At 52.9% G+C, this 23,769-nt stretch overlaps 2 protein-coding genes across 4 annotated transcripts; one reads left to right on the top strand and one right to left on the bottom strand.

The window, feature by feature from the left end:
• The first annotated feature begins 524 nt into the window (after positions 1-524).
• On the top strand, positions 525-15,722 carry GNB3 (G protein subunit beta 3). Its single transcript, XM_045000553.1, has 9 exons — positions 525-2,619; positions 4,120-4,158; positions 4,358-4,464; positions 4,734-4,797; positions 12,389-12,551; positions 12,655-12,721; positions 13,535-13,736; positions 14,179-14,395; positions 14,772-15,722. Exons 1-9 carry the CDS (start codon positions 2,563-2,565, stop codon positions 14,876-14,878), a joined length of 1,023 nt encoding a protein of 340 aa, XP_044856488.1. The 5' UTR covers positions 525-2,562; the 3' UTR covers positions 14,879-15,722.
• An 853-nt stretch (positions 15,723-16,575) lies between these two features.
• CDCA3 (cell division cycle associated 3) lies at positions 16,576-23,664 on the bottom strand. 3 transcript variants are annotated; one of them, XM_045000557.1, is made up of 6 exons: positions 23,536-23,664; positions 22,883-23,062; positions 22,489-22,624; positions 21,698-21,982; positions 17,634-17,755; positions 16,576-17,035 (listed from the first exon to the last, which is right to left on the bottom strand). In XM_045000557.1, the coding sequence occupies exons 2-6, from the start codon at positions 23,000-23,002 to the stop codon at positions 16,892-16,894; spliced, it is 807 nt and encodes a 268-aa protein (XP_044856492.1). In that variant the 5' UTR covers positions 23,003-23,062; positions 23,536-23,664; the 3' UTR covers positions 16,576-16,891. The 3 variants fall into 3 exon arrangements, with proteins under 3 accessions (XP_044856492.1, XP_044856494.1, XP_044856491.1); XM_045000559.1 differs by lacking the exon at positions 23,536-23,664 and adding an exon at positions 23,473-23,494; XM_045000556.1 differs by lacking the exon at positions 23,536-23,664 and adding an exon at positions 23,314-23,457.
• Between the last annotated feature and the right edge of the window lie 105 nt (positions 23,665-23,769).

Below are 23,769 nucleotides of genomic sequence, written 5' to 3'. Positions count from 1 at the left end.
GAGAACTGATGGCAGGATTGTAGCACAGGGTCCATGCAAGGTGAGAGGGAAATTATCTGGTTTGATGAGAGCGGAGGCAGCTGAACAGAGCTGGGCACAGTCTCCAGGACATTGCTGATGCACGGGAGGGTGGAAGCGGGGTGAAGGACAGAGTCCAGAAAGATGACCTCCCAGGCCTGAAAGGTAACTGATTCCTGATTATGGGGGACTCTTGTTCTTCAGTAGTCTGGCCTTAGGATTTGCAGGGCTGGGATGGCTGTATGGAATACACCCTGAACTTAAGTTTCAGGAGGTAGCCGTGTTAGTCTGTATCCACAAAAACAACAAGGAGTCCGGTGGCACCTTAAAGACTAACAGATTTATTTGGGCATAAGTTTTTGTGGGTAAAAAACCCACTTCTTCAGAACTTAATGGACTATAAAAAGTGTGTCTGGTAGTATTGCCAACTCATGATTTTATCACATCTCATGATATTTGATGCTTTTCCTAAAGCCCCTGCTCCTGATTCTGTAACTACCTGAGAATCTCAGCTTTCATTTAAAAAAATACAGTTCTAGCCCTTGCTGCTGGGAAGAAGAGCTGGGAAACGGGACCTGAGTGCATCCAGAAGGCCCAGAAACCAGACAGCAAAGAAACAAGGAGGCACATATATTTTTGGTTTAAATCTCATGATCTTGGGGCCTGACTCATGATTTTTGAACTAGTGGGGCTGGTGCTGGGAGGGATCTTTAGGTCCTGTCTCCACTCAGACAGCTGCGGCAGGAGAACAGGGAACATGTTGCCAACTTTTACTAGAGGAACAATTCTCCAAGCAGGATGGGAGCTCGGGGGAAGCAGCCAGTCCTCCCTGTGAATTCTGGGGGATTTTTGTGCCTCATCTACCAAACATCAGCTGGTTGTCTCAGCCCCACCACGTGGTGGGTCATGCTTATTAACCCCATTTCATAACAGGGGGACCTGGGGTACAGCCACAGAGGAAGCTGGGATCAGTGTTGAGATTATTGATTTGCTGGCCATACTCCACTTAGTCCACTAGAATATGCTGCCTCTAATGCTACTGAGCTGCCCCTCTGGGTGGCCACAGGTGACCCTGACCACTCAGCCACAGGCAACTAGCAGAGAGGAGCCTTGGCTCACCCTACAGGCATCAGGGCCAGCCCAAGGGTCACTGACTCTCACAAATGCAGCCATGGGCCATCCCAAAAATCCAAGGGCTTGTGACCTTGGCTTTCCTGGACTCCTTGCATTGCATTTGTAAGGCTCTTTGCAAGAAAAAGAGCAAGAAACCAACTTGTGTGTAATGAAAGCTGAGATTCTGCATTGCCTCTCAAGGGACTCCCGAACAGGGCTTTGAGAACCTTGAAGTGTGGCTCGGGTTGGGGGGACTCAAGGAAGAGCCACAGAAAGGCTCAAGGGGTGGTGGAGTTGAGTTCTGGGGAGAGAGTCGAAGAGCTAAATCCAGCTGGCTTGGCAAAGCCAGGAATAAAAGGAGAGATTTGAGAATTGTCTGCATGTGCCTGAGGAGGGCCCCAGCAGGAGCAACCACAAGGAAGGGGCTGAGACTGAGCCAAGGAAAAGGAGCTCAGGAGCTATCCCCCCAGCGCTGAGGGGTCCGTGAGCCCAGGGAGCTGTCTCCCCAAGGGCAGGGAAACTGGGAACTAGAGCTCAGACTGTGGCAAGAAAGGATTCCCTCAAACAGGGCTAAGGCAACTCCTGCCTACCTGGTGGGAATGGCCAAAGTAACCCCTCGGTGCTGGAAGGAGAAATCCTGCCTGTACAGCCCATCGTGTTTCCTCACCTGGGAAGCTGTGGTCCTGGCGAAGGGTCTGTCACTAACCTCGGGGCTGGCTGGGCCTAAGGAAACTTCCAAACCTGGGAGCTGATCTCTGCCGACAAACAGGTGAGATGCAAATCACATGAGGCCCATCCGGGAATCTGACACCATCACCGGGGAAATGTTGAACTAACAAAGAGCAGGTGTGTGGGAGACAGGATGGGGACTGCAGACTGGGGGAGGAGCTAGAATCACTGGGGAAAACTGGACATTTTAAGTAGATTTCAGAAAGCTGTGTAGCTGACTCGCTCTCCGCTCCGAGTTAGCCCAGGTCCCAGTGTTGTGTGACGCTAGAGATGTTTTTAGAGAAAATATGAAACTAGAGTCCTGATTGCCTGAGATCTGTCACTCTCCCCATGAGTTGCGCAATGAACTGCATTTTCTTGGCCAAACCTCAACAGAGATGAGTCCATTCTTCCTCCCTACAGTCCTCACACAGGTTCAACCAGATACAGCACTCCACTTCCTGTCCCAAAGTGCCCTGTAATGCAGCTGTTAAATGGCTGCCAAGTCCCACCCCAGAGATTGCTGCATCTCAGCAGGTGGGTGAAGTGTTCCATGTGCACATGGAGTGTGTAAAGCCCTTTGGGATGCTGAGCAATGGGAGGTGTGAGGGAAAGGTGAGATCTTCTAACTAGTGGCCTCTGACAGCCCTCCCTCCCCCCTCATTTTGGTCTCTCCAGGACTCAGGCTATCCCGAGTGGAGGACCCATTACTAGCCGATCGAGATGGGGGAAATGGAACAGATGAGGCAGGAGGCCGAGCAGCTGAAGAAGCAGATTGCGGTAACACTGGAGATGGAACCAGTCCATGCACCCCACTTTCTCCCCTCTCCCATCCACTCAGGGGAATCCCAGCCCAAGGGAGCTGCTCCACTCTGCCCAAAATAACCCTATCCCCTCCCTCCACAGCAGGGAATTCCCAACCAGGGAAACCTCAGCTCTCTCCTGCCTTAATCCCAAGAGCCCCTACTAAGAAGGCAACTACTAAACCCCCCTCCCCGCCCCCGATAAGAAAGAAATGTGCATGGCATGTGCTAGGGATGAATGGCAGGTGGTGGGTGGTCTGTGATGCCAGGGAAGGAGTGTCACATCATAGAATTTGATTCCTTCCTCTCCTCCCCAGGATTTAATCTCCCTGTCCTTTGGGGTGTGCGTGGGGTGCACCCCAGTGGAGGGTCTTAGTGTGGAGAAAAGTAGCTGTATAGCCTGAGGCATAGGCACCAACTGCATGGATGCTCCAGGGCTGGAGTACCCACGGGGAAAAAATTAGCAAGAGCTCAATACCCACCAGCATTCAAGCTCCCTCTGCCTCTTCCCCACCTCCTCCCTTGAGCGCGCCATGTTCCTGCTCCTCCCTCTCCCTCCCAGCACTTCTGCCCGCTGCCAAAGAGCTGTTTGGTAGTGCTTAGGATGCTCTTGGAGGGAGGGGGAGGAGCGGGGACACAGCGCACTTGGGGGGGAAGAGGTGGGGCGGGAACTTGGGGAAGGGGGTAGAATGGGGGCAGGGTGGAGGTGGAACAGGGGTGAGAAGAGGCCGGGTGGGGGTGGGAACTTGGGGGAAGGGGTGGAGTGGGGGCTCCACCAGTGGGCACTCACCAGTGGGAGCAGAAGTCGGCGCCTATGGCCTGGGGTGGAGGAGGAAGTGGGGGTTGTGCCCCAACTTATTCTTTATGAATATTTGTGTTATTACCATAGTGACCAGGCAGGGGCGGCTCTACGAATTTGGCCGCCCCAAGCAGTCGTGCCTGCGGGAGGTGCACGGGAGCCGCGGGACCAGCGGACCTCCCGCAGGCATGACTACGGAGGGTCCGCTGGTCCCGCGGCTCCAGTGGACCTCCCGGTTCGCTGGTCCCATGTCTCCGGTGGAGCATCCGCAGTCATGCCTGCGGGAGGTCCACCCGAGCCGCGGGACCAGCGCACCCTCCGCAGTCATGCCTGCGGGAGGTCCCGTGGACCCACGGCTCCGTTGGACCTCCCGCAGACATGACTGCGGAAGGTCCGCCAGAGCCGCCTGCCGCCCTCCCGGCATTGTGCCGCCCCACGCGCGCGCTTGGCGCGCTGGGGTCTGGAGCCGGCCCTGTGCCCAGGAGCCCTAGCCCTGACCCAGGAGCCTGCTGCACTGGGTGCTGTACAAACAGAACAAAATGACGGTCCCTGGCCCAAGTTGCTTACAATGGAAGTAAATCTAAAGAGGTTTTCAAATCCTGTACCTGAGTCTCTCTTGCCCTTGCCTCCTGTCTCTCATGCTCGCTCTGTCTCTTGCTATTCCCTCTCTCCCTGCAGGATGCACGGAAAGCCTGTGCTGACACTACACTTGCTCAGGTAGGAAATGGTGTTAGCCAACCTCAACCAGGTGTGGCTGTGCAAATCAGCCACAACCCCCAGGCTGTGCTTCCCAGAACAGCCTGGAGAGGGAATGAGGGATGGAGCCATGTGGCAATGTGGGGGGTTGGAGAACCCCCTTCCCTGCTGGCTGAGGTTTAACTCTCTCTCTCCTTGGGGGAATCTCCCACCCCCCTAGATTGTGTCCGGGGTGGAGGTAGTTGGACGCATTCAGATGCGTACGCGGAGGACCCTGCGTGGGCACCTGGCCAAGATCTATGCAATGCACTGGTGCACGGACTCCAAGTGAGTGAAACGCTGGCTGCCCCTGCTTAGGGTGACCAGACAGCAAGTGTGAAAAATCGGGATGGGGGTAGGGGGTAGTAGGAGCCTATATAAGAAAAAGACCCAAAAAATGGGACTGTCCCTATAAAATCGGGACATCTGGTCACCCTATCCTTGCTGCTTATTTAGGGAATGTGAGCTGGTGCGGTGAGAGGGAGGGGAGGGGGATGCTGGTAGGAGTGGCCCAGTGGGAGAGGTGACACTAACAGGGCCTGCTTCCTCTCTTGTAGACTACTGGTCAGTGCCTCGCAAGATGGGAAACTGATCGTGTGGGACACTTACACAACCAATAAGGTAAGAGTTGGGAGCACACACCAGTAGCCAGAATCACCTGCTAGGGGAGGCCTGGAGTGGAGTAACTGGGAGCATAGGCGGCGAGTTATACGGGCCTGTGGTGCCCGTGCTCAACCAATTTTTAGGAACGTGGGCCCAGCTACACCAATGTTTGGGGTCACCGTGCTTTGGGGGCCCCCGTACTTCAGGGGAACATGGGGTCCAGGGCATCCTGGGCGGGTTAGCAAGGGGCCTGGGGCCAGCAGCAGCAAGCGACCTAGCCCACCCCACTCTGCTCCACCCCACCGGCTCCTGACATCGCTTGCAGGAGGGGGAGGAAGCCAGAAAGAGGCAGGGCTTGGGGGAAGGGGTGGAATGGGGGCAGGGAGGGGGCCGGGTCACTCACTGCTGCCAGCGTCAGGCCCCCAGCTAACCCTCCAGGCCGCCCTGGACCCCACATCACCCTGAAGTGCAGGGCACCTCACAGCACGGGGCCAAGGAAGGCTGCCCCAGTCTGTCCTATGGACAGGACAGCTCTGGGTCCAGGGCGGCCTGGGGAGCTAGTGGGGGGGCCAGGCACTGGCAGCAGCGAGCGACCCGGTCCCATCCCTGTCCTGCTCTGCCCCCTCCCCGCCCCCATTACACCCCTTCTCCCAAGCCCCTGCCCCGCCTCTTTCTGGCTTCCACCCCCTCCCCCAAGCAATGCTGGGAGCCGGCAGGGTGGAGCAGAGCAGGGTGGGCTGGGGCCGGGTCGCCTGCTGCTGCTGGCGCCAGGCCCCCCATTAACCAGCCCAGGCTACCCTGGGCCCCATGTCCCCCTGAACCGTGGGGGCCCCCAAAGTGCAGGGCCAAGGGAAGTTTCCCCGGTCTGTCCTAAGAATGGGACAGCTCTGCCTGCACCCCACATCCCTCTGAAGCTCGGGGCCCACCAGAGCATGGGGCCTGGGGTGGTTGCCCCAATCCGTCCCATGGACAGGACGGCTCTGCTTGGAGCCATTCTGTGCACAACCAAAAATTATATAAACCTGGCGCCCATGGCTGGGAGCTCCCCCTCAGCCAAACTTCGGCCATGCTCCCTGCCATACTGTGGTGTTCAGTGATCTGCTTCATTCAGTGGTTCAGTTCCAGCTGCCTCTGCATTACATAACATGAGCCTCTTAAAGGTACAGTTCCCATGTCTCCCTTTCCCAGCCAGATTTAAAGATAACAATTTACAATCAATATTTACATAACATACAATTCCAAATACTTCCAGTTCATCTACTGACTGTATTTACTAATGATGTGCAATTAATCTCTGAGGTAGAATCATAGATTATTAGGGTTGGAAGGGACCTCAGGAGGTCATCTAGTCAAACCCCCTGCTCAAAGCAGGACGAATGCCCAGATGGCCCCCTCAAGGATCAAACTCACAACCCTGGGCACCACTGCTTGGACTTGCAGGTTTATCTTGAAATATCAGTACTGCTATTGTCAGGAGGCTGCGTCCATTTATTCTGTCAGCGCTAAAAGTGCTCGGGCTCATCTGTCTTAACCTGCTGTGCTTGTTGCCTGTCTGAGACCTCCTTGGGCAACATGGCAAACTCAGTGCCCCTTATCTCCCTCTCTTGTGGAAGTTGGAGAAGGTGTTGCCTATTCCTCTTCAGTAAGTGTCTGTCTGGGGAGGCAACCTCAGGTGAAACCACTGCTATTTGCAGCTGTTGTTTCCCATGATAGATATGCATGGTGTCATTTTCTTGAAGTGTTGGCAGCTCCTGGGACCCTAGATCATAAAGATTTTTTTTTGGTTTGGCCTTTTCAGTCTCTTTATACATCTGCAAGTCCCCAGTTTCTCTGACATCAGCTTCTATCATTACAGGCATTCTGGTTCTGTTTTCTGTGAAATAAATGTCAACAGGTAACAACTTGTGCTTCATTGGTGGCATTCTATAATTTAATAGTGTTAAATATGGATCAGAATCTGACTCCTCGGCGTTTTTCAGTAGATACTTTATTATTTTGACTGTTTCCCACCAACCCATTGGAATGAGGATGATGGGTACTAGCAGTTATGTCTACATAAATACTTCACTGAAACTGCTTACTCTTATGCCCACTAATCTGTGGCCCATTGTCAGATATCATGAGGTTAGGTACACCATGTGTTTTAAGAATAGATTTGATATACTCAATCTAGTAAAACTATTTCAGGGAAGTGAGAATAACAGTCCTCTTTGCTACCTCCTGTCTTGATGGCTCTGGACAATACCACCATCCTGCCTGTCACTCAGGCCCGTAACCCAGGTGTCATCTTTGATTTGGAGCTTGTGACAGAGGGGGAATTTTTCATAATATTTTGGATAACTATTGTGTGTGCCTCAATTTCCCCTGTGTGGTGCATAGTTAACTAGGGGAAAGGTCCTTTACTCTTTGGAGTGACTCAGAGATACAGATGAGTCCGACGCTTAGCTGCCTGGGGCTCATGCCCGTGGAGAGTCCCAGAAGACAATGGTCGCTCCAATTGCCTGGACATTTGATACCTAGCAACAAATGACCATGGATGGCCCATCCTCCTTAGGAAGCCAGCTGGAGAACAAAGGACTGGGGAGTGGGGAGCGGCAGAGCGGGGGTATTGTACTGTGTGGGCTGCTGGAAGCAGAGGAAAGCTTCTAGTCTGGGACTAAAGAGGAGGTCAGAGGGTCTCAGGACTGATCCAGGTGGACTTTGCTGTAACTTTCCTATGTTAACTAAGGACTTTCTATACTGCGTTCCAGACAGCTATTAAACCCTTCTGCTTTTACAGCATTGGCTGAGAGTCACTGCAGATCAGGAAGTCAAGGATGCATTGCTCCTTTTGGGTGTGCAAGTCTTCCTCAGGTGTCCAATTCAGGTGGACTGTCTGAGGGGAGCTCACGGTGAGAAGCAGGGGTGCTGAAGGCTCTGAGGTTGGGTCCCTGGAGGCAGTGAAGCTAAGAGGCCTACCGTAGTGACAGTGTGACCCTAAGGGGGCTGACACACAGAAGGGGTCCTCGAAAGGACTGTTCCAGAGCCATTCAAGAGCATTGGACCTGTGGATTCATGACAGGTGGTAGCAGAGGATGGTTGGCGAATGCACCCAGTAGACAGTTGGCTGCTGAAGGCACCAGAAGTGCTGGCAGCAGTAAAACAAGAGAAGTTAAAGAAAACAGGGAGGAAATTGTGTATGACCATCTCCCGAAGAAGAATATTGCAAACCTATGCAGGGAGAGCGGGCTAAGCGTTGGGAAGCTCAACAAGGCACAGCTGATTGCATGGCTGGAGAAGGATGACCAGTCTAAGAAGCAGGTTCCAGGCCCAAGTGGGGCTTCAAGAGGGTCTGGGAACAGCAGAGGCAGCAGCAGGGTGCCCACCAGACCCAGTTCCCCATCCAGCAGGGGGGTCTTCACGACCTGGTTTCCCATCAGTAGATTTGAAGTAGTTGGAGCTGAGAGCAAAAAGCTGCAGCTGGAGCAACAAAAGCTAGAGGACCGGGAGAAGCAGCAGAAGCATGAGGAAGAACAGCACCACTGCCCAAATTACAGCCCTTCATGAAAGAGAGCTGGGAGAGGACTCAGACTTGGGTTGACCCTGGGATGGGAGATGAGCTCCTTGTATTTATACAGCGCTGGGGTTGGGACACAACTCCAGAGGGGACCTGCCAATGTGCAGGAGCACCCTGCATCCCTCACCAGATGCTGGGATACCAGAGCCACAGAGTTGTGACTGGGTTAATAACCAATGTAAACAGGTTCCAACCAAGGGTAAGGACACCCCAGGCTGCGGTCAAGACAGCTGGCACACAGAGGAATGTGGGATCACCGCAATCCTCACTCCCTGGCAGATGAAGGGGGGGAGGCAGTGGCAGGATCCCAGCCCAGTTTCAAACCAAAAGGTTTTAGGGTGGCAAAAGGGCTGGGGGCTGCCTGAGAGCTCCTCCCCTCACCCCGCGGAGGCCTGGGCCCAGCCCCCTGCCCCGCAGGGATGCTGTATAGGGCACCACAATGTCTAGGGATGGCCCTGCCTATGGGTAACATTGGTGGGTTCAAACTTCGCCAGGTCGCTGGCTGAAGTGACCCCACTCAGTTTGTCTCATAGGGGGAAGACGTGATGGAGTGGGAATTTTTCATATTTTTAATTTTGGATGACTACTGTGTGTGCCTCTGTTTCCCCTGTGTGGTACATAGTTAAATAGGTCGGGGAGGGAAAGGTTGTGTACTCATTGCAGCAACCCAGAGATACAGGCAGGACCAATGCCTAGCTGCCTGGGGCCCATGTCCGTGGAGAGTCCCAGGAGACACTGGCCACTCCTGGACTTTTGGCACCTAGCAACAAATGACCATGGATCGCCCACCCTCCATAGGAAGCCAGCTGGTTGTGACGAACTGAAGAATAAAGGATTGGGAAGGGGCTGGGGGTTGTATTGTGTGGGCTGCTGGAGGCAGAGGGAAGTTTCTAGAATCGGACTACAAAGGGGTTAGAGGGCTCTGAGCTCTGAATTGACCCAGAGGGATTCTGCTGTAACTTTCCTTTCTCTGTGTCAGTGGTTCTCAACCAGAGGCACTCGTACTCATGAGAGTGTTCAGAGGTCTTCCAGGGAATACATCAACTCTTCTAGACATTTGCCTAGTTTTACAACAGGCTACATAAAAAGCACTAGCAAAGTTAGTACAAACTAACATTTCATACTGACAATAACTTGTTTATATTGCTCTATATATCAGATCATACACTGACATTTAAGTACAATATTTATACTACAATTAATTTATTTTATAATTATATGGCAAAAATGATAAAGTCAGCAATTTTTCAGTACTAGTGTGCTGTGACACTTCTGTATTTTTATGTCTGATTGTGGAAGCAAGGAGTTTTTAAGTGAAGTGAAACTTGGGGATACATGAGACAAATCAGACTCCTGAAAGGCCTACAGTGGTCTAGGAAGGTTGAGAGCCAGTGCTCTATGTTAACTAAGGACTTTCTATGCTGTGTTCCAGACAGCTAATAAACCCGTCTGCTTTTACTCAGCACTGGCTGAGAGTCACTGCAGTCAGGAAGTCGGGGGTCCATTGCTCCATTTGGGTGTGCAAGTCTTTCCCAGGTGTCCAATTCAGGTGGACTTGCTGAGGAGAGGTCATGGTGGGAAGCAAGGGTGCTGAAGGCTCCGAAGTTGAGTCCCTGGAGGCAGGGCCGTCCCTAGCCATTTTGGTGCTCTATGCAGCCCCCCATGGGGGGGCTGTGTGGGGCCCCCGGCCTCCGTGGGGTGAGGGGCTGGACCCAGGCCTCCACAGGGAAAGGGCTGTGGGTAAGGGGGGAACCGCTCCATGGCCCCAGCCTGCTCTGCTCTGCTCCCCTGGCCCCCAGCCTTGGGGAGCAGGGGGGAACCACCCCCCAGCACTCGCCAGTGGCACGGCTGAGAGCCAGGGGAGCGGAGCAGGCTGGGGCTCGGTCGCTCCACTTACCATGCAGTGAGTGCAGGCTTCCGGGGGGGCGGGGGGGGGTCTTGGGGTAGAGCAGGGCCATGGGGAAGAGGCGGAGCAGGGGCTGGAGCAGCACGCAGCTGCGCGGGGCACCAGGAAATGTGGTGCCCCAAATCTCTAAGGCTGACTATCCTACTGCGGTAAGTCAACCTACGTTACACGACTCCAGCTATGTGAATAACGTAGCTGGAGTCGACGTACCTCACATCGAATTACCGCGGGGTCTCCACCGCAGGGGGTCGTCAACTTACCTTACTCCTCTCGTCAGGGGTAGAGTACAGGGGTCGACTGGAGAGCAATCTGCAGTCAATTTGGCAGGTCTTTACTAGACCCGCGACTGCTGGTGGAGCGATCTCATAGCGTCGATCCCCGCTATAGTGTAGCCGTGCCCTAAAATACAGCTTTTCCTATCCATCCACCCAACTCTCATCATCTTGTGCCTTGATTATTGCAACATCCTTCTCTCTGGCCTTGACAAATGCAATCTTGCCCCACCCACATCCAGCCAGAATGCTGCTGCATTGCTCATTTTCCTAACCCATCACTCTGATGTTACTCCTCTCTTTGAATCCCTCCGCTTGCTCCCCGTTCTCTAGCACATCAAACATAAGCTGCTTTCAAGGCCCTTCACCATCAATCCCCACCCTACCTATCACCTCTCATTCAGTGTCACTATGCCGACACTTGCCCATGATGCCAGCCTCCAGTGCCCACTTATTCAATGTTTACATTTTAAAATTGATAATATGGGATCTGGGCATATGCTATGCTAATAGCCTTAATCCCCTTCTACAGGGGCTACATTTCATCCAGGCAAGTTTCTTTTTAATCAGTCATGCTCAAAATCTAGCTCCAGTTTAGCCAAATGTTCTAAAAAGTGTCTGCAAGCACCAAATCTCTCCCAAGTTTGTATTCCAATTGCAAAGCAATTTGAAAAAATAATCTCTGTATTCTTGGAGGTCGGGCGAGAGGGTTGCCAGGCCTTTTTCACAATGTCAATAAATGGTTTAAGGTCAGTTTCAGCTAAAACTGGCCTCCCATAAATAGAGACATGAAACTTTTTACCCCCATAGACTCAGGCCAAAGCCGCCTCCTCTATCTGAGTGTACTGATAATAAGAGTGTCGGGCGGTCTGACTGCAGCACGTGTGTGCCCGAGCTAGCTTTGATCTCGTTTCTGACTTGGACTGTGGGTTTTGCATGCCTCTAGGCCTCAGGTCTTTTTCCTTGCAGTATTCTGGATTCTCTATCATGTCTACAGTGTCAGAGCTTCAATCTGGACTGGGTGACATTTGTTGCTTGGCAAATTCTAATTGCTCAGTTTCCTAATAGTCTCTGTCTGTAAGTGTTTTGTTCCAGATCCCAAACACGACCTGGTCTCTTACAAGGGACTCAGGTAAGCTCCCAAAACTGCATGATTGACTCTAGCCTTAGATCAGACACAAAATCTTCTATAGCTTCACTTTCCTTTTGTTCCCTTCTCTCTGATTAAAAACATCTCTCATGTGTCTCATTTTTAGGTGGAGTGCAGTACTCAAATACCACTGCCAGTACTATGATTTCATAGTTAGCCTCCTCTGCCTGAGTTAACTAAAAACTATTCAACACATCCAATACTTCAGAACCAGCTATTGTCAGAAATGAGGTTTCTTTCTGATTGTTTTCCTTTCTACTGGCACCCATGGCTTGTAGATGTGGAGTGAAGGGCTGTGTGAACCTTCTCCAGCTGTCTTCCAAATTCCAGAGCATTTCAGCTCTGGTGGGGGCTTTTAACCACTCCATTCTTCCACTCAGGGTATTGTCTAAGTGCGTTTTCACTCCTAGTACCACGTGGTGTTCAGCGATCACTCAGACAAAGTGCTTTACAGAGATCTGCTTCATTCGCTAGCTCAGTTCCAACTGCCTCCGAGTTACATAACATGAGCCTTTTAAAGGTACAATTACCCACAAGCACCTCCTGCTGGGATAGGCTGAAACTGGGAGCTTCCCCTATAGCCAGCTTACTCACCCTGACTCCTACAGTGCCTCCTGCTGGGAGAGGCTGTGACTGGAGTGGCTCCCCTAACAGGCAGCACTCTTGCCCTGTGCCCTTCAGTTTCTCTCGCTGGGAGAGTCCAGGACTGTTTCATTTCTCCCCAGGTTCATGCCATCCCTCTCCGCTCATCCTGGGTCATGACCTGTGCCTATGCGCCCTCAGGGAATTTTGTGGCCTGTGGGGGTCTCGACAACATGTGCTCTATCTACAATCTCAAGACTCGTGAAGGCAACGTCAAAGTGAGCAGGGAGCTCTCGGCCCACACAGGTGAGTACCTTCCCCACCTCTGCAGCCCAGGGCATCCCTACCCCTGAGCCTCACTCTCCTGCCCCCGCCATTATTCTCATCACCCATTATTCTTGCCCCTCAGGTTACCTCTCCTGCTGCCGATTCCTGGATGACAATAATATCGTGACGAGCTCCGGAGACACCACGTGGTGAGTGATTCCCTTCGTCCTCTCACCAGACTTTGGTGTTACCAACTAATGATTTTATTGCAAGTCCCCAATATGTGGCATTTATCTTAAAGCTCCAACCCCAGGAGTCATGGGATTAGGGCAGATGGTTGCAGGGAAAACTGGAAAATGTGACCCCAGTGCATCTTAAAGGCTCAAAAAGAAGATAACAAAAATAAACCCAATGTTTTTTACGTTTGAAACTCGTGACTCATGGTTTTTGAATGTTTGGTGTGGCAATTCTGAGGCATAGAGAAGTATGGGAGGACTACAAAGAGGAGGCTGATTCCTCTCTCCTTCTGTATAATAAACTTGGTATTTTTCTTTCCAGCTGAGGCCAGGTCTACACTAGAAAGTTTGCTAGTATAGCTGGTACAGTTTACAGCACTTTAGTGAGCAAAATAAGATACACAGCCCAACAGCACTTTTATGCCAGTAAAATTACAATAATCACCCCCTAGGCAACATTGCTGTGCTACCAAAAGTTTCTAACATAGACCTGGCCAGAGTTAGCTCAAGCCCTTAGTCCTAGGCTACAACACAACCAGTAGCCCGGTTGTATAGGCGTTCAGCTGTATTAACACAATGTGATAAGAAGGCTCCAGTTGCGTTAAGCTGACTTGATTGGTAAAAACATCTTTTTTTGTCAGATAGCCTGGGCCGTAGTTTCCACCTCTTCTTTTAAAATAGGGTAAACTTCCCTTAAGCCTTAAGGCTGGTCCATCTCCTGTGGCCACAAGACTCTAGCACTTCTGTTGCTGTAGCCCTGAGGACTCTTCTCTCCTCCCCTTACAGCGCGCTCTGGGATATTGAAACGGGACAGCAGAAGACTGTGTTTATGGGTCACACTGGAGACTGCATGAGCCTGGCCGTCTCCCCAGACTTCAAACTCTTTATCTCCGGGGCCTGTGATGCCACTGCCAAGCTGTGGGACGTACGGGAGGGAACCTGCCGTCAGACATTCACAGGGCATGAGTCGGACATCAATGCCATCTGTGTATGTATCCTGTCCAGCCTAGGGGAGCAGCAAATGTGTTTTAGGCCCAAGACTGAAACAATCATGGGGGCAGTGTCATAGTTGTGTGTGGGGAGCCACCCATCTGAGGAAGGGTGCTCACGTCGTTTGGTTGCTAACGTGGGACTTGGAAGTTCTGGGTTTTGTTCCCTGCCCTAGGGCAAGCTCCTCAGTCTCTCTGTACCTCAGTCCCCAACTGTAAAGGGGACAGTAGCATTTCCCTACCTCGCTGGGGTGTAGAACCACTCACATTTACAAGATGCTCAGACTCTATGGTAATTGAACCAGATAAGTACCTTATCTAGGGCCTGGGCTGGAATGGCAGGGGTGTTGACAGAGCTGGGGTGGGGGGCAGGCTGGTGTAGTAGGTGCTGTGGGGCAGGATTATGGTCCCTTGCATGAATGGTGCCGTCTCCCTCTTCAGTTCTTCCCCAACGGCGAGGCCATCTGCACCGGTTCAGATGATGCCACCTGCCGCCTCTTTGATCTGCGGGCGGACCAGGAGCTCATCGTCTATTCCCACGAGAGCATCATCTGTGGAATCACCTCAGTCGCCTTCTCCCGCAGCGGGCGTCTCATGCTGGCTGGATATGACGACTTCAACTGCAACATCTGGGACTCCCTGAAGGGGGAGCGTGTGGGTGAGTGGGCCCTGAAGTTGCCTGTTAAGACTGCCTACTGCAATGGAGGCCTGGGAACCCCAGCAAGTCACTCCATAGGAGACAAAGCTCCCTTTTCTAGGAGGGGCAGGTTAGTAGCTGGGGAGTCAGTTCTCCCGGAGGCTCTCCATTGTGGAATGCAAGTCACCCTTTTCCTAGGAAGGGCAGGTTACAGTCCTGCTGAGGGAAATGCCTTCTCTTGGCATTAAGGTATGCAGAAGATGCCTGCTAGGACGACGTGCACAGCTGGCGTGGTGCATAGTGGTGTACGGGCCTGTAGGCCACATTCCCACAGACACTGTAGCATGTCTCCCCCAGCCCTTCTCTTTTGATGATGTCTGCTCTCTCTCCCCTTCAGGGATCCTCTCCGGTCATGACAACAGGGTGAGCTGCCTGGGGGTGACAGCAGATGGCATGGCTGTGGCTACTGGCTCCTGGGACAGCTTCCTCAAGATTTGGAACTGAAGAGGGTGATCGGGAGAGGGAGATTATTGGGAGGAGGGTGTCCACACCAAACACATTGTCAGTTGAACACAATTGGTATTTCTATCTGTTAGTCACAGGCATGTCTCTCTCTGAGTCTCTTGTTGGGGCTCCCTAGTCTGCAGGAGGGGTCTAGGGGAAAGGAGCCCTCCATTAGCTGTCCCCCCCAACCCACTTCCTAAATATGCCATAAGGCTTTCAGCCTGGGACAGGTTGTAGGACCCCACATAAGCGAGACTGTTTCACAAACTTTAGGATCTTGCACTGCACACCCAGTGACACCCATTCCTCCCAACTGACTCCACACCAGTTTATCCCTACATTGTCCCCCCACCCCAATCACCCACCAGAAAGACAAACACCATTCCCTGAAAAAGGCCTCTACCTTGAGACAGGGACCCTCCCCCTTCCACTACATAACTACAACCATTTCTCCAGACACACCTCCCCTAATCCTCCCAGAGACCCTCCTCCTGGCACACGGAGGTAGAGAGAAGAGATTTTAACCAGCTAGGCCTCTGCATTGAGCTTTGCTAAGAGGGGCTAATTTCTCACTGCCATTAGCCCAATTTTATCTATGCATCAAATGGGGGAGGGGAGTTCACTGCCCTATCTAGGGCATCAAGGACAGGCAAATGTTAATTTATTTTTATTTATATTCCTGTAGCTGTCCCCTTCCCCTCATCCACATGTGCTGTGTATTCCTCTTGCATTAGCTTGTAGACCACCTCAGCCCCTGCTTTCAAGATGTAACTATCACACAGGACTTTCAGGCACAATAAAGAGATCAAGCGAGATGCATGTGCTGCATCATTTGAGACAGACACTGGACTAGGCTACTGCAAAGGATGCTTGGAACACAGGGGATAATCATCTGGGAACTCCTGTGTGTCTACTGCACTCAGCTCTAGCCCCTCACTCCCAGAGGCAGGCCCCAGGGGAGGGAGAAGTCATGGGCCTCCCCGTCTCTTGGTGCCCCAGGAGGACTATGCAGTCTCCCACCTACTTCCACCCGATACCAAACACTTGGCTGCCCCCTCTGGAGTACACAAGGGGTCAAGTTGGGAGCAGGAGATTGAGATTTGCTGTAGTCAGCCACTGAAAGCCTCTCAGGGAGCTGAGGATGTGGGAAGGCCCCTCCATCAAGCTCAGGAAATTCTGAGCCAGCAGCCAGCCAGCAGACACCTTCCTGGGGTCCCAGTTTGTTGTAGCTAAAGGGCCTAACCACATGAGATGCCAGAGGCAGCAACAAAAAGAACACTTACAACAGAAACTAGCCTACTAAAGAGACAACACCCAGCATACAATGCTCAGGAGTGGAGGGGTACAACTCCCAGCATGCCATATTCTCATCCCAGAGTGAGGTACCCCCCAGCCCCAGAATAGCTCTTAACCTTTGACGACAGCTCCTCATATGCAATATTTCTTCTCACTTCAAAGTAGGTGCAGCTCCCACTAGTGACTTAGCACGTCACAGACCCTGGCTCAAATGGCATATGCCATTGAATACTGGAGATCAGTAATCTGCTTCCCTTCAGGGTTGGTGGGAGATTCCTCCCATAAGAACCAAATTGAATCTTGGGCCCAAGATTCAGCAACAGCTGAACTGGACAGGCACCGGGCAAGGAGGCGACTGCTAGCCCTGGCAGGATGCAGCAAGACACTGGTACAGCCAGATGGTCTTTAAAATGTGTTTATTTACCACATGCATGGGCTTATAAATTGAGGCAGTGCAAGTGAGGTTTCAGAGACCAACAGCCACATAGTACACAAGCCTGTACATGAAAAGAGATATGCATAAAATTAGGGGAGAGAAAAGGAAGTACTGTTCATCCTCTCCCCCTGAAAAGATTGGGTGAGAAGAGACTACAGGCCCCAGGTGCCCCTACCCAAAAGGGCAGGATCCTTTGTCCTTAGAAGGCTCCATTCTAGAAGCACAGATAGAAGAAAGGGTTATTGTCAGGAGTCCAAGGGGAAGGGGACCCCCCAAACCCTTTAATTCTCCACCAAACGACAGTGTTGATTCTCTTTGTTCAAATCATTCCAGGCACGGCCCCCTGATTTGAGGCTGCACCCTGGATCCGCTGCCACCTCCTTCCACTCCCCCAGGTTCTCTGCCAGTGATGGGTGCCTCTTACCCTGGAAAGGAGAGAAAATTACTGAGTGCAAAGGCAAGTTAGTCTGAAGTGTTCCTCTCTGGGGCTCTGGTGAGACCCTACATGAGATACTGCAACCAGCTCTAGGCCCCCTCAGTCCTTTAAAGGTAGGCAGAGCTCGGAAATACGCAGGAGTCATGCGGTAAACATTTTAAAACCCCCCTGGCTGCACCTGCATCTTGATACATCCCACAGGGGCTAGCAATCACCTCCTTGCCAGGGTCTGGGGAGAGATTCAAAGAGGAAGGTATACCCAGCATGGTAAAGCCATGATATGGCGAGGGGATCATCTGCAAGTGTCTGAGGAGGCTCAAACTTGGGGGGTGAGGGCACAGCAGGTTATTTAGTGGGAGGTTAAGAGGATAAGACCGAAAAGGGGAAAGGAACTTAGAAACCAACCCTCAGCACTGAGGGGTTTGTGAGCCCGAGTCATCTCTCCAAAGGGCCTGAAGCCCCATTGTTTGGGAAAACAATTCTGAACTGAGCTCATGAGGTGTTTAGAACCTGAAGGGGCTCCACCCCCACTCTGCCCCTTATGGGGTCCTAATGCCTCATCCCGCAAGACTCCCACTAAGCGTCACCTGGCGAGGAGTGAGAGTACTCGGGGAATTGTCGTCCTGTAGGATGCTGAGGGGAGAGCGCCCGCTACCACCAGAGGCTGCCAAGACTTTGTTGCTGGCCTTGCGTCTTGTGGGTTTGCCCCCTGGAGAGAGAGAAAGATGCAATCAAAAGCAGCTGCAATTCAGTTAGAGGGTCAGCAATTTTATAGTCCTTTCTGCCCTTTATGATAATCTAGTCTGACCTCCAGCATAGCACAGGCCAGAGAATTTCAGCTAGTGACTCCTGCACCACCCAATGACTTGTGAGTGAACTAGAGCATCTTATTTAGAAAGAGCTCAATCTTGTTTTAAAAGACTCAAATCCACCCCACACATAGGTAAATTGGTCCAAAGGTTAAATAATCTCACTGTCATCTCCCACACGTGCCGATCCTTTGCTACTCTCCCCTCCGTCTGCTCTGTCATTGCCACCTGCTAGAGCTTCTCCCCATGCTCATAAGCAAGGACTACAGGTCCTGCCTCACATAGGAGAAACATCCTCTCCAAACTGCGCTCCCATATTACAGCCCCTTCACCTCTCACCCCATAGACATTCCCTTGGGCAAACTGCCTTCTCTGGCTGATGCACCCCACAAACTGTGCTTCTCAGCCCACTAGCAGCTGGTCAACCTTACCAGTTAAATGCCCTCCACTTAAACAAGCAATGCTTTTTATCATGCATCTTTCCCCTTTTCTCCAACATAACAGCCATACTGGGTCAGACCAAAGGCCCATCTAGCCCAGTATTCTGCCTTCCAACAGTGGCCAATGCCAGATGCCACAGAGGAAATGAACAGAACAGGCAATCATTGAGTGATCCATTCTCTGTTGCCCATTCCCAGCTTCTGGAAAACAGAGGCTAGGACCATCCTTGTCCATCCTCACTGGTAGCTACTAATGGACCTATCCTCCATGAACTTATCTAGTTCTTTTTTGAACCCTGTTATAGTGTTGGTCTTCACAACATCCTCTAGCAAAGGTAACAGCTAATTTAGACCCCATCACTGTATATGTATAGTTGGGATTGTGTTTTCCAATGTCCATTACTTTGCATTTATCAACATTGAATTTCATCTTCCATTTTGTTGCCCAGTCACCCAGTTTTGTGAGTTCCCTTTGTAGCACTTCACAGTCTGCTTTGGACAAAAGTCTAGTATCTTGAGTAGTTTTGTATTATCGGCAAAATTTGCCACCTCTCTGTTTACCCCTTTTCCCAGATTATTTATGAATATATTGAATAGTACTAGTCCCAGTACAGATCTCTGGGGGACACCATTATTTACCTCTCTCCATTCTGAAAACTGACTATTTATTTCTACCCTTTGTTTCCTATCTTTTAACCAGTTACTAATCTATGAGAGAACCTTCCCTCTTATCCCATGACATCTTACTCTGCTTAAGAGCCTTTGGTGAGGGACCTTATCAAAGGCTTTCTGAAAATTTAAGAACACTATATCCACTGGATCCCCCTTGTCCACATGCTTGTTGATCCCCTCAAAGAATTCTAGTAGATTGTTGACTCTTCCCCAACAAATTATGTTCATCTCTGTGTCTGACAATTTTGTTCTTTACTATAGTTTCAACCAGTTTACCCAGCACTGAAGCCAGGGTTACTCCCCTGTAATTTCCAGGATCACCTCTGGAGCCCTTTTTAAAAATTGGCGTTATGTTAGCTATCCTCAAGTCATTTGGTACAAAAGCTGATTTAAACGATAGGTTACAAACCACAATTAGTAGTTCTGCAATTTCACATTTGAGTTCCCTTGGAACTCTTGGGTGAATACCATCTGGTCCTGGTGACTTAACAGCCAATTAAAACACAACAGAGAGGGGGGAGGCAGGGAATTAACAGCAGGGAGCTGGTGACAAGGAAATGAGACAGTGGGTGTGCTTCATCCGGAATATAAAGGGGTGGAAGGAAGCAGGGGTAGGGTGACGAAGACAGCAACTGGTGTCTGTAGGGCAGGGTGAGATGCACAAAACTGTTACGGAGAAGCAAACCAGAAAGGCTCTGGGGAGGTGGCTGGTGTGGGTGGGGGAGTTGGGTCCAGGACTAATCTGTCTGTCCACATGTTCTCCCCTTTCAGAACTAGACTAAGACCCTGGGGTTTTCCACTCTTACATTTCTGCAAGACTCCACTATTCAAGCTGAACCTTAAGCTCATTTCATTGCCCACATACTTCCTGTGCCCCTCACAGCCTGCAAGAGGGGGCCAATGCTGCTTCTTTCTAAGATTAACTCACTTTTCCTGAGGACACATTCAAGCACACTCCTCTTTATGACCTTTGAGGGAGATCCCTCTCACTTGCTCTAGACCAGGGGTCGGCAACCTTTGGCACGCGAGCCGATTTTGCCTGGCACGCAGCTGCCAGCTGGGGTCCCGACCGCCGGCCCACTCAACCCACTGCTGGCTGAGTGAACAGAACCTCAGGCTGGCAGAGGCTGAGCGAGGCCGGCGGCCGGGACCCCAGACCAGCAGCAGGCGCACCCCCCGGCTCCCCCCCTCCCCGCACTGGGGTTCTGCGGCTCGCGGGACTGTGAGCCGCCAGGGCGCAGGGCCCTGAGCCTGCTGCAGGAGGGGCAGCAGCTCACACTCCCGGGAGCTGCAGAGCCTGAGCACAGCAAGGGAGGAGCTGGGGGGAAGAGCACGGGGACCACCACTCGCATGCATCTGCTGCAGGCACTCCCCCGTGTCTCCCATCACCGAGCTCAGGTTCTGCAGCTCCTGGAAGTGTGAGCCACTGCTGGCCCTCCCGCAGCTTCCCCCCCCCCCCCCCGCTGCCTCAGCACTCCACATGGACTTTTGCCTCCACGTGGCACCAGCGTCTGACTGGCATTGGCATGGTAAGGGGAGTCCCGGGGCGCAGTCAGGGAGCAGGGGGAGGGTTGGATGGGTCGGGAGTTCTGGGGGTCCTGTCAAGGGGCAGGGAGTGGTTGGATGGGGCATAGGAGTCCCGGGGGTCTATCTGGGGGCAGGGGTATGAATAAGGGTTGGGGCAGTCAGGGGACAAGCAGCAGGAAGGCTTAGGTAGGGGGCAGTCGGGGAACAAGGAGCCGGGGGGGGGGATGTTGGGGGTTCTGACCAGGGCAATCGGGGTGGGAAGTGGGAGGGAGTGGACGGGGGCAGGGCTCTCCCCTCTTTTTTGATTGTTGAAATATAGTAACCCTAGGCGAGCGGGGAGCCACGGGGCACATGGGGGCTGGCACCCGCATACATCCACTGCAGCCTGCAGGAGCCCCCGGGGGGGTGCCAAGCCGCAGCCTGGGCAGGAGGGGCGGGGGATGCAGCTGCTCCCCGCTAGCGGCGCCACCGCCTTTGCAGGGCTGCTGCCCCCGCTGCACCGCGCCGGCTCCTCCATGGCTGGGGCTTGCTGCAAAGCCAGTGAGTGGACTTGGGGCGGGGGCCACCTGGGTGGGGTGGGCTCATGGGGGGGCTGTGCACCCTCCAGGGGAGGTCAGGGTGCAGGGAGGGGGGAATCTGGTCTGGGGAGCAGCCCCTGGGCATGGCTGGCCCCTGGGGTCTATAAAATCTCATTGGGATTTGCCCCTCAGTGAACTGATGTGCAAGGGGGTGGGGGCGCAAGGTGGAAGTTTTGCCTAGGGCGCAAAATATCCTTGCCCCAGCCCTGCCCCAGGGGGTGCATGCACCACAGGTTAAGAACCACTGCACTAAACTGATAAAATCTGCATTTTAATTTAATTTTAAATGAAGCTTCTTAAAAATTTTAAAAAACTTGTTTACTTTATATACAACAATAGTTTATAGATTTATAGAGAGAGACCTTCTAAAAACATTCAAATGTATTACTGGCACACGAAAACTTAAATTAGAGTGAATAAATGAAGACTCGGCACACCACTTCTGAAAGGTTGCAGACCCCTGCTCTAGACCCCCCTCACCCCACACTGAGGCCCTCTACACATCCGGGCCCCTCTCACCTCCTTAATCATATTCCCCCATTGGATGACCACAACAGAGGCCTCTGTCAGTTCCCCAGAACCTCCAATCCCCACACCAGGGGAGGCCCCAAACCCATACACTTACCGGAGGTGCGAGGTGGGTCAGTGAAGCGAGCTGGTCTCATTACAGGCTGAGCACAAGTGTTGGAAGGTGGCTGCTTCTCCTCATCCCGCATCGGGATCTTTTCCTGAGACGCATCCCTGGCAGAGCCTTCCCCCTGAGGGTTCTTTCCATTTGTCTCCTCCCCTGGAATGCAGGCAGCTCCAAGATTTGGCCCCTGGTCTAATGACTTTTCCAGCAGCGACTCCTGCTCCATGGTCTCTGCCCCAAAGGCCTCACTGAGCTGCTTCACCAAACAATTTATGGTGTCTAGGGAGAAGGTGAGGATAAGACACCTTATCAGACCCTGGGGAGAGGGCGAGACCCCACCTGAGATACTGTACTCAGCTCTGGACCCTACAATGTCAGAAAGATAGTGACAAACTGAAGTGTGCTCAGAGAAGAATTAAGAAATGCTCAGGGAGCCAGAGTGGTGAAAATCTGGTGGGAGACTTCAAGAGCTAAGTTCACCCAGCTCACCAGACCCAAGAATAAAGAAGATAAAACAAGAATCATCTGTAAATATCTGAAGGACACAAAACGTGAGGGAACTGTGGTGGCTAGGAGGCAGGGTGTGAACAGGGTACACTGAACCAGGGAAAGGAGCTCAGGAACCATCCCCAGTCCTGAGGGATCTGGGAGTCTGGGGAGTGGTCTCCATAAGGGAAAGGTCCAGATCCCCCAAGAAATGGACTGAAGAGATTGATTCTGCCCAAAACCCTGATCTGTCCATACAACAAGCCACATTACAAGAGAAGACATATACCGGTACTTACCAGCCATCACAGCCTTCATAGGGGTGCGTGAGATGCCAAGGGTTGGCGAGCGAGGGTCCCAACTCTGGATCTGTTCAGTTGCCCTCACCGCTTCCTTGGGCTCAGCCAAGGGGCTTCTCTGAGGGGAGCTCTCCACCTGCGAGAGAGACGGAGCCAGGCACAAATGGACACCGCTCACAAACTGTGACCGGAGCAGGGAGACAGATGCACAGTGGGCAAAGCCAAAGCAGAACTGTGATGTTCGGACGAAGAGCAGAGGACTAGACAGGCCCACTGGCCTGGGTGAGACACACTGGGCGAGAGGGGCAGGGAGGGGACGGACACCACGGGGGATACTCCTGGTTTTGGTCTGACTGGGGCTGGGGGAGGCGGGATGAACCTGATCGCCTCTCACCTCAATGGGGGTCCTCAGGATCCCGGGTGTGGGGGAGCGGGGGTCGCTGACGTGCGCCAGGTGCTTGTTGAGGAAGGGTTTCGAAGTGGGTGTCGCAGGGAAGCTCTCAGCAGCCCCCATGGCTGCGGGCACCAGGAGTGGCGAGTCCTCCGCGCCCGGGTCCGCCTCCAGCAGGGAGCCCTGCGGGAAATGGAAACGCTGCGGAGTCACCCGCGGGCGCCACCGCGGCAGCGATACCCCAGCCCCGCCGCTGCTGGGCAGGGAGCTGGAGGCGGCCCCGCGGCAGCGATACCCCAGCCCCGCCGCTGCTGGGCAGGGAGCTGGAGGCGGCCCCGCGCCCGCTGAGCTGCCGGGGCCGGGGCCGGCTTCCCGCATCTCCCCTCCCGCCGCTGCCGGACCGCGCTCCGCCGGCAGCGCCCGCCCAGCCTCACCTGGGCCCAGTCTCCGCCGCGATTCAAATCTGCCGCGCCCGGCTCCGCACCCCCATTGGCCCCAGCGGCTGCCGCTCGCTCCCGCCCCCAATATCCACCAGGCTTCCTGTGACGCAGGCTCATTGGCCAATCGTAGTGCCAATCACTCCGTAATCCCACCTCTTAACCTCCCATTGGCGAGACAGCTAAAACCTTAGCGCAACATCATTCATAAAACGATACCTCCCCCCTCTCTGTTTCCTATTCGCTGGAATTTATTTGTTTTCCAATCTGATTGGCTATGTCCTGGCCTAGCACATTATCATCTTCTATTGGTGAGGTCCTTAGGCTTCCGGGGCTCATTGGCTTTCCCCCCGTCAATCTCAAAGCGACTCCGCCCCAAGTGACTCTTGCGCTTGCATTGGCTGGAGGTTTAGACGTCTCTACCTAGATTGTCCCAGGTGGCTGTCCGTATAC

This window comes from Mauremys mutica, chromosome 1 (genome assembly GCF_020497125.1).
Source record: "Mauremys mutica isolate MM-2020 ecotype Southern chromosome 1, ASM2049712v1, whole genome shotgun sequence".
Classification (NCBI taxonomy): Eukaryota; Metazoa; Chordata; order Testudines; family Geoemydidae; genus Mauremys; species Mauremys mutica.
Note: the sequence above shows the minus strand (reverse complement) of the source record. Positions and strands in the feature narration are given on the sequence as shown.

Bases quoted from the DNA above. Each gene is read 5' to 3' on its own strand.
- CDCA3 (XM_045000556.1), bottom strand. From the start codon at position 23,436: ATGAGCCTGCGTCACAGGAAGCCTGGTGGATATTGGGGGCGGGAGCGA. The intron at 23,063-23,313 runs GTGAGGCTGGGC...CATTTCCCGCAG, and splicing joins GCGGCGGAGACTGGGCCCAG to GGCTCCCTGCTGGAGGCGGA. The intron at 17,036-17,633 runs GTGACGCTTAGT...TCTCCTTTCCAG, and splicing joins GTACTCTCACTCCTCGCCAG to GGTAAGAGGCACCCATCACT.
- GNB3 (XM_045000553.1), top strand. From the start codon at position 2,563: ATGGGGGAAATGGAACAGATGAGGCAGGAGGCCGAGCAGCTGAAGAAG. The intron at 2,620-4,119 runs GTAACACTGGAG...CTCTCCCTGCAG, and splicing joins AGCTGAAGAAGCAGATTGCG to GATGCACGGAAAGCCTGTGC. The intron at 4,798-12,388 runs GTAAGAGTTGGG...ATTTCTCCCCAG, and splicing joins ACACTTACACAACCAATAAG to GTTCATGCCATCCCTCTCCG.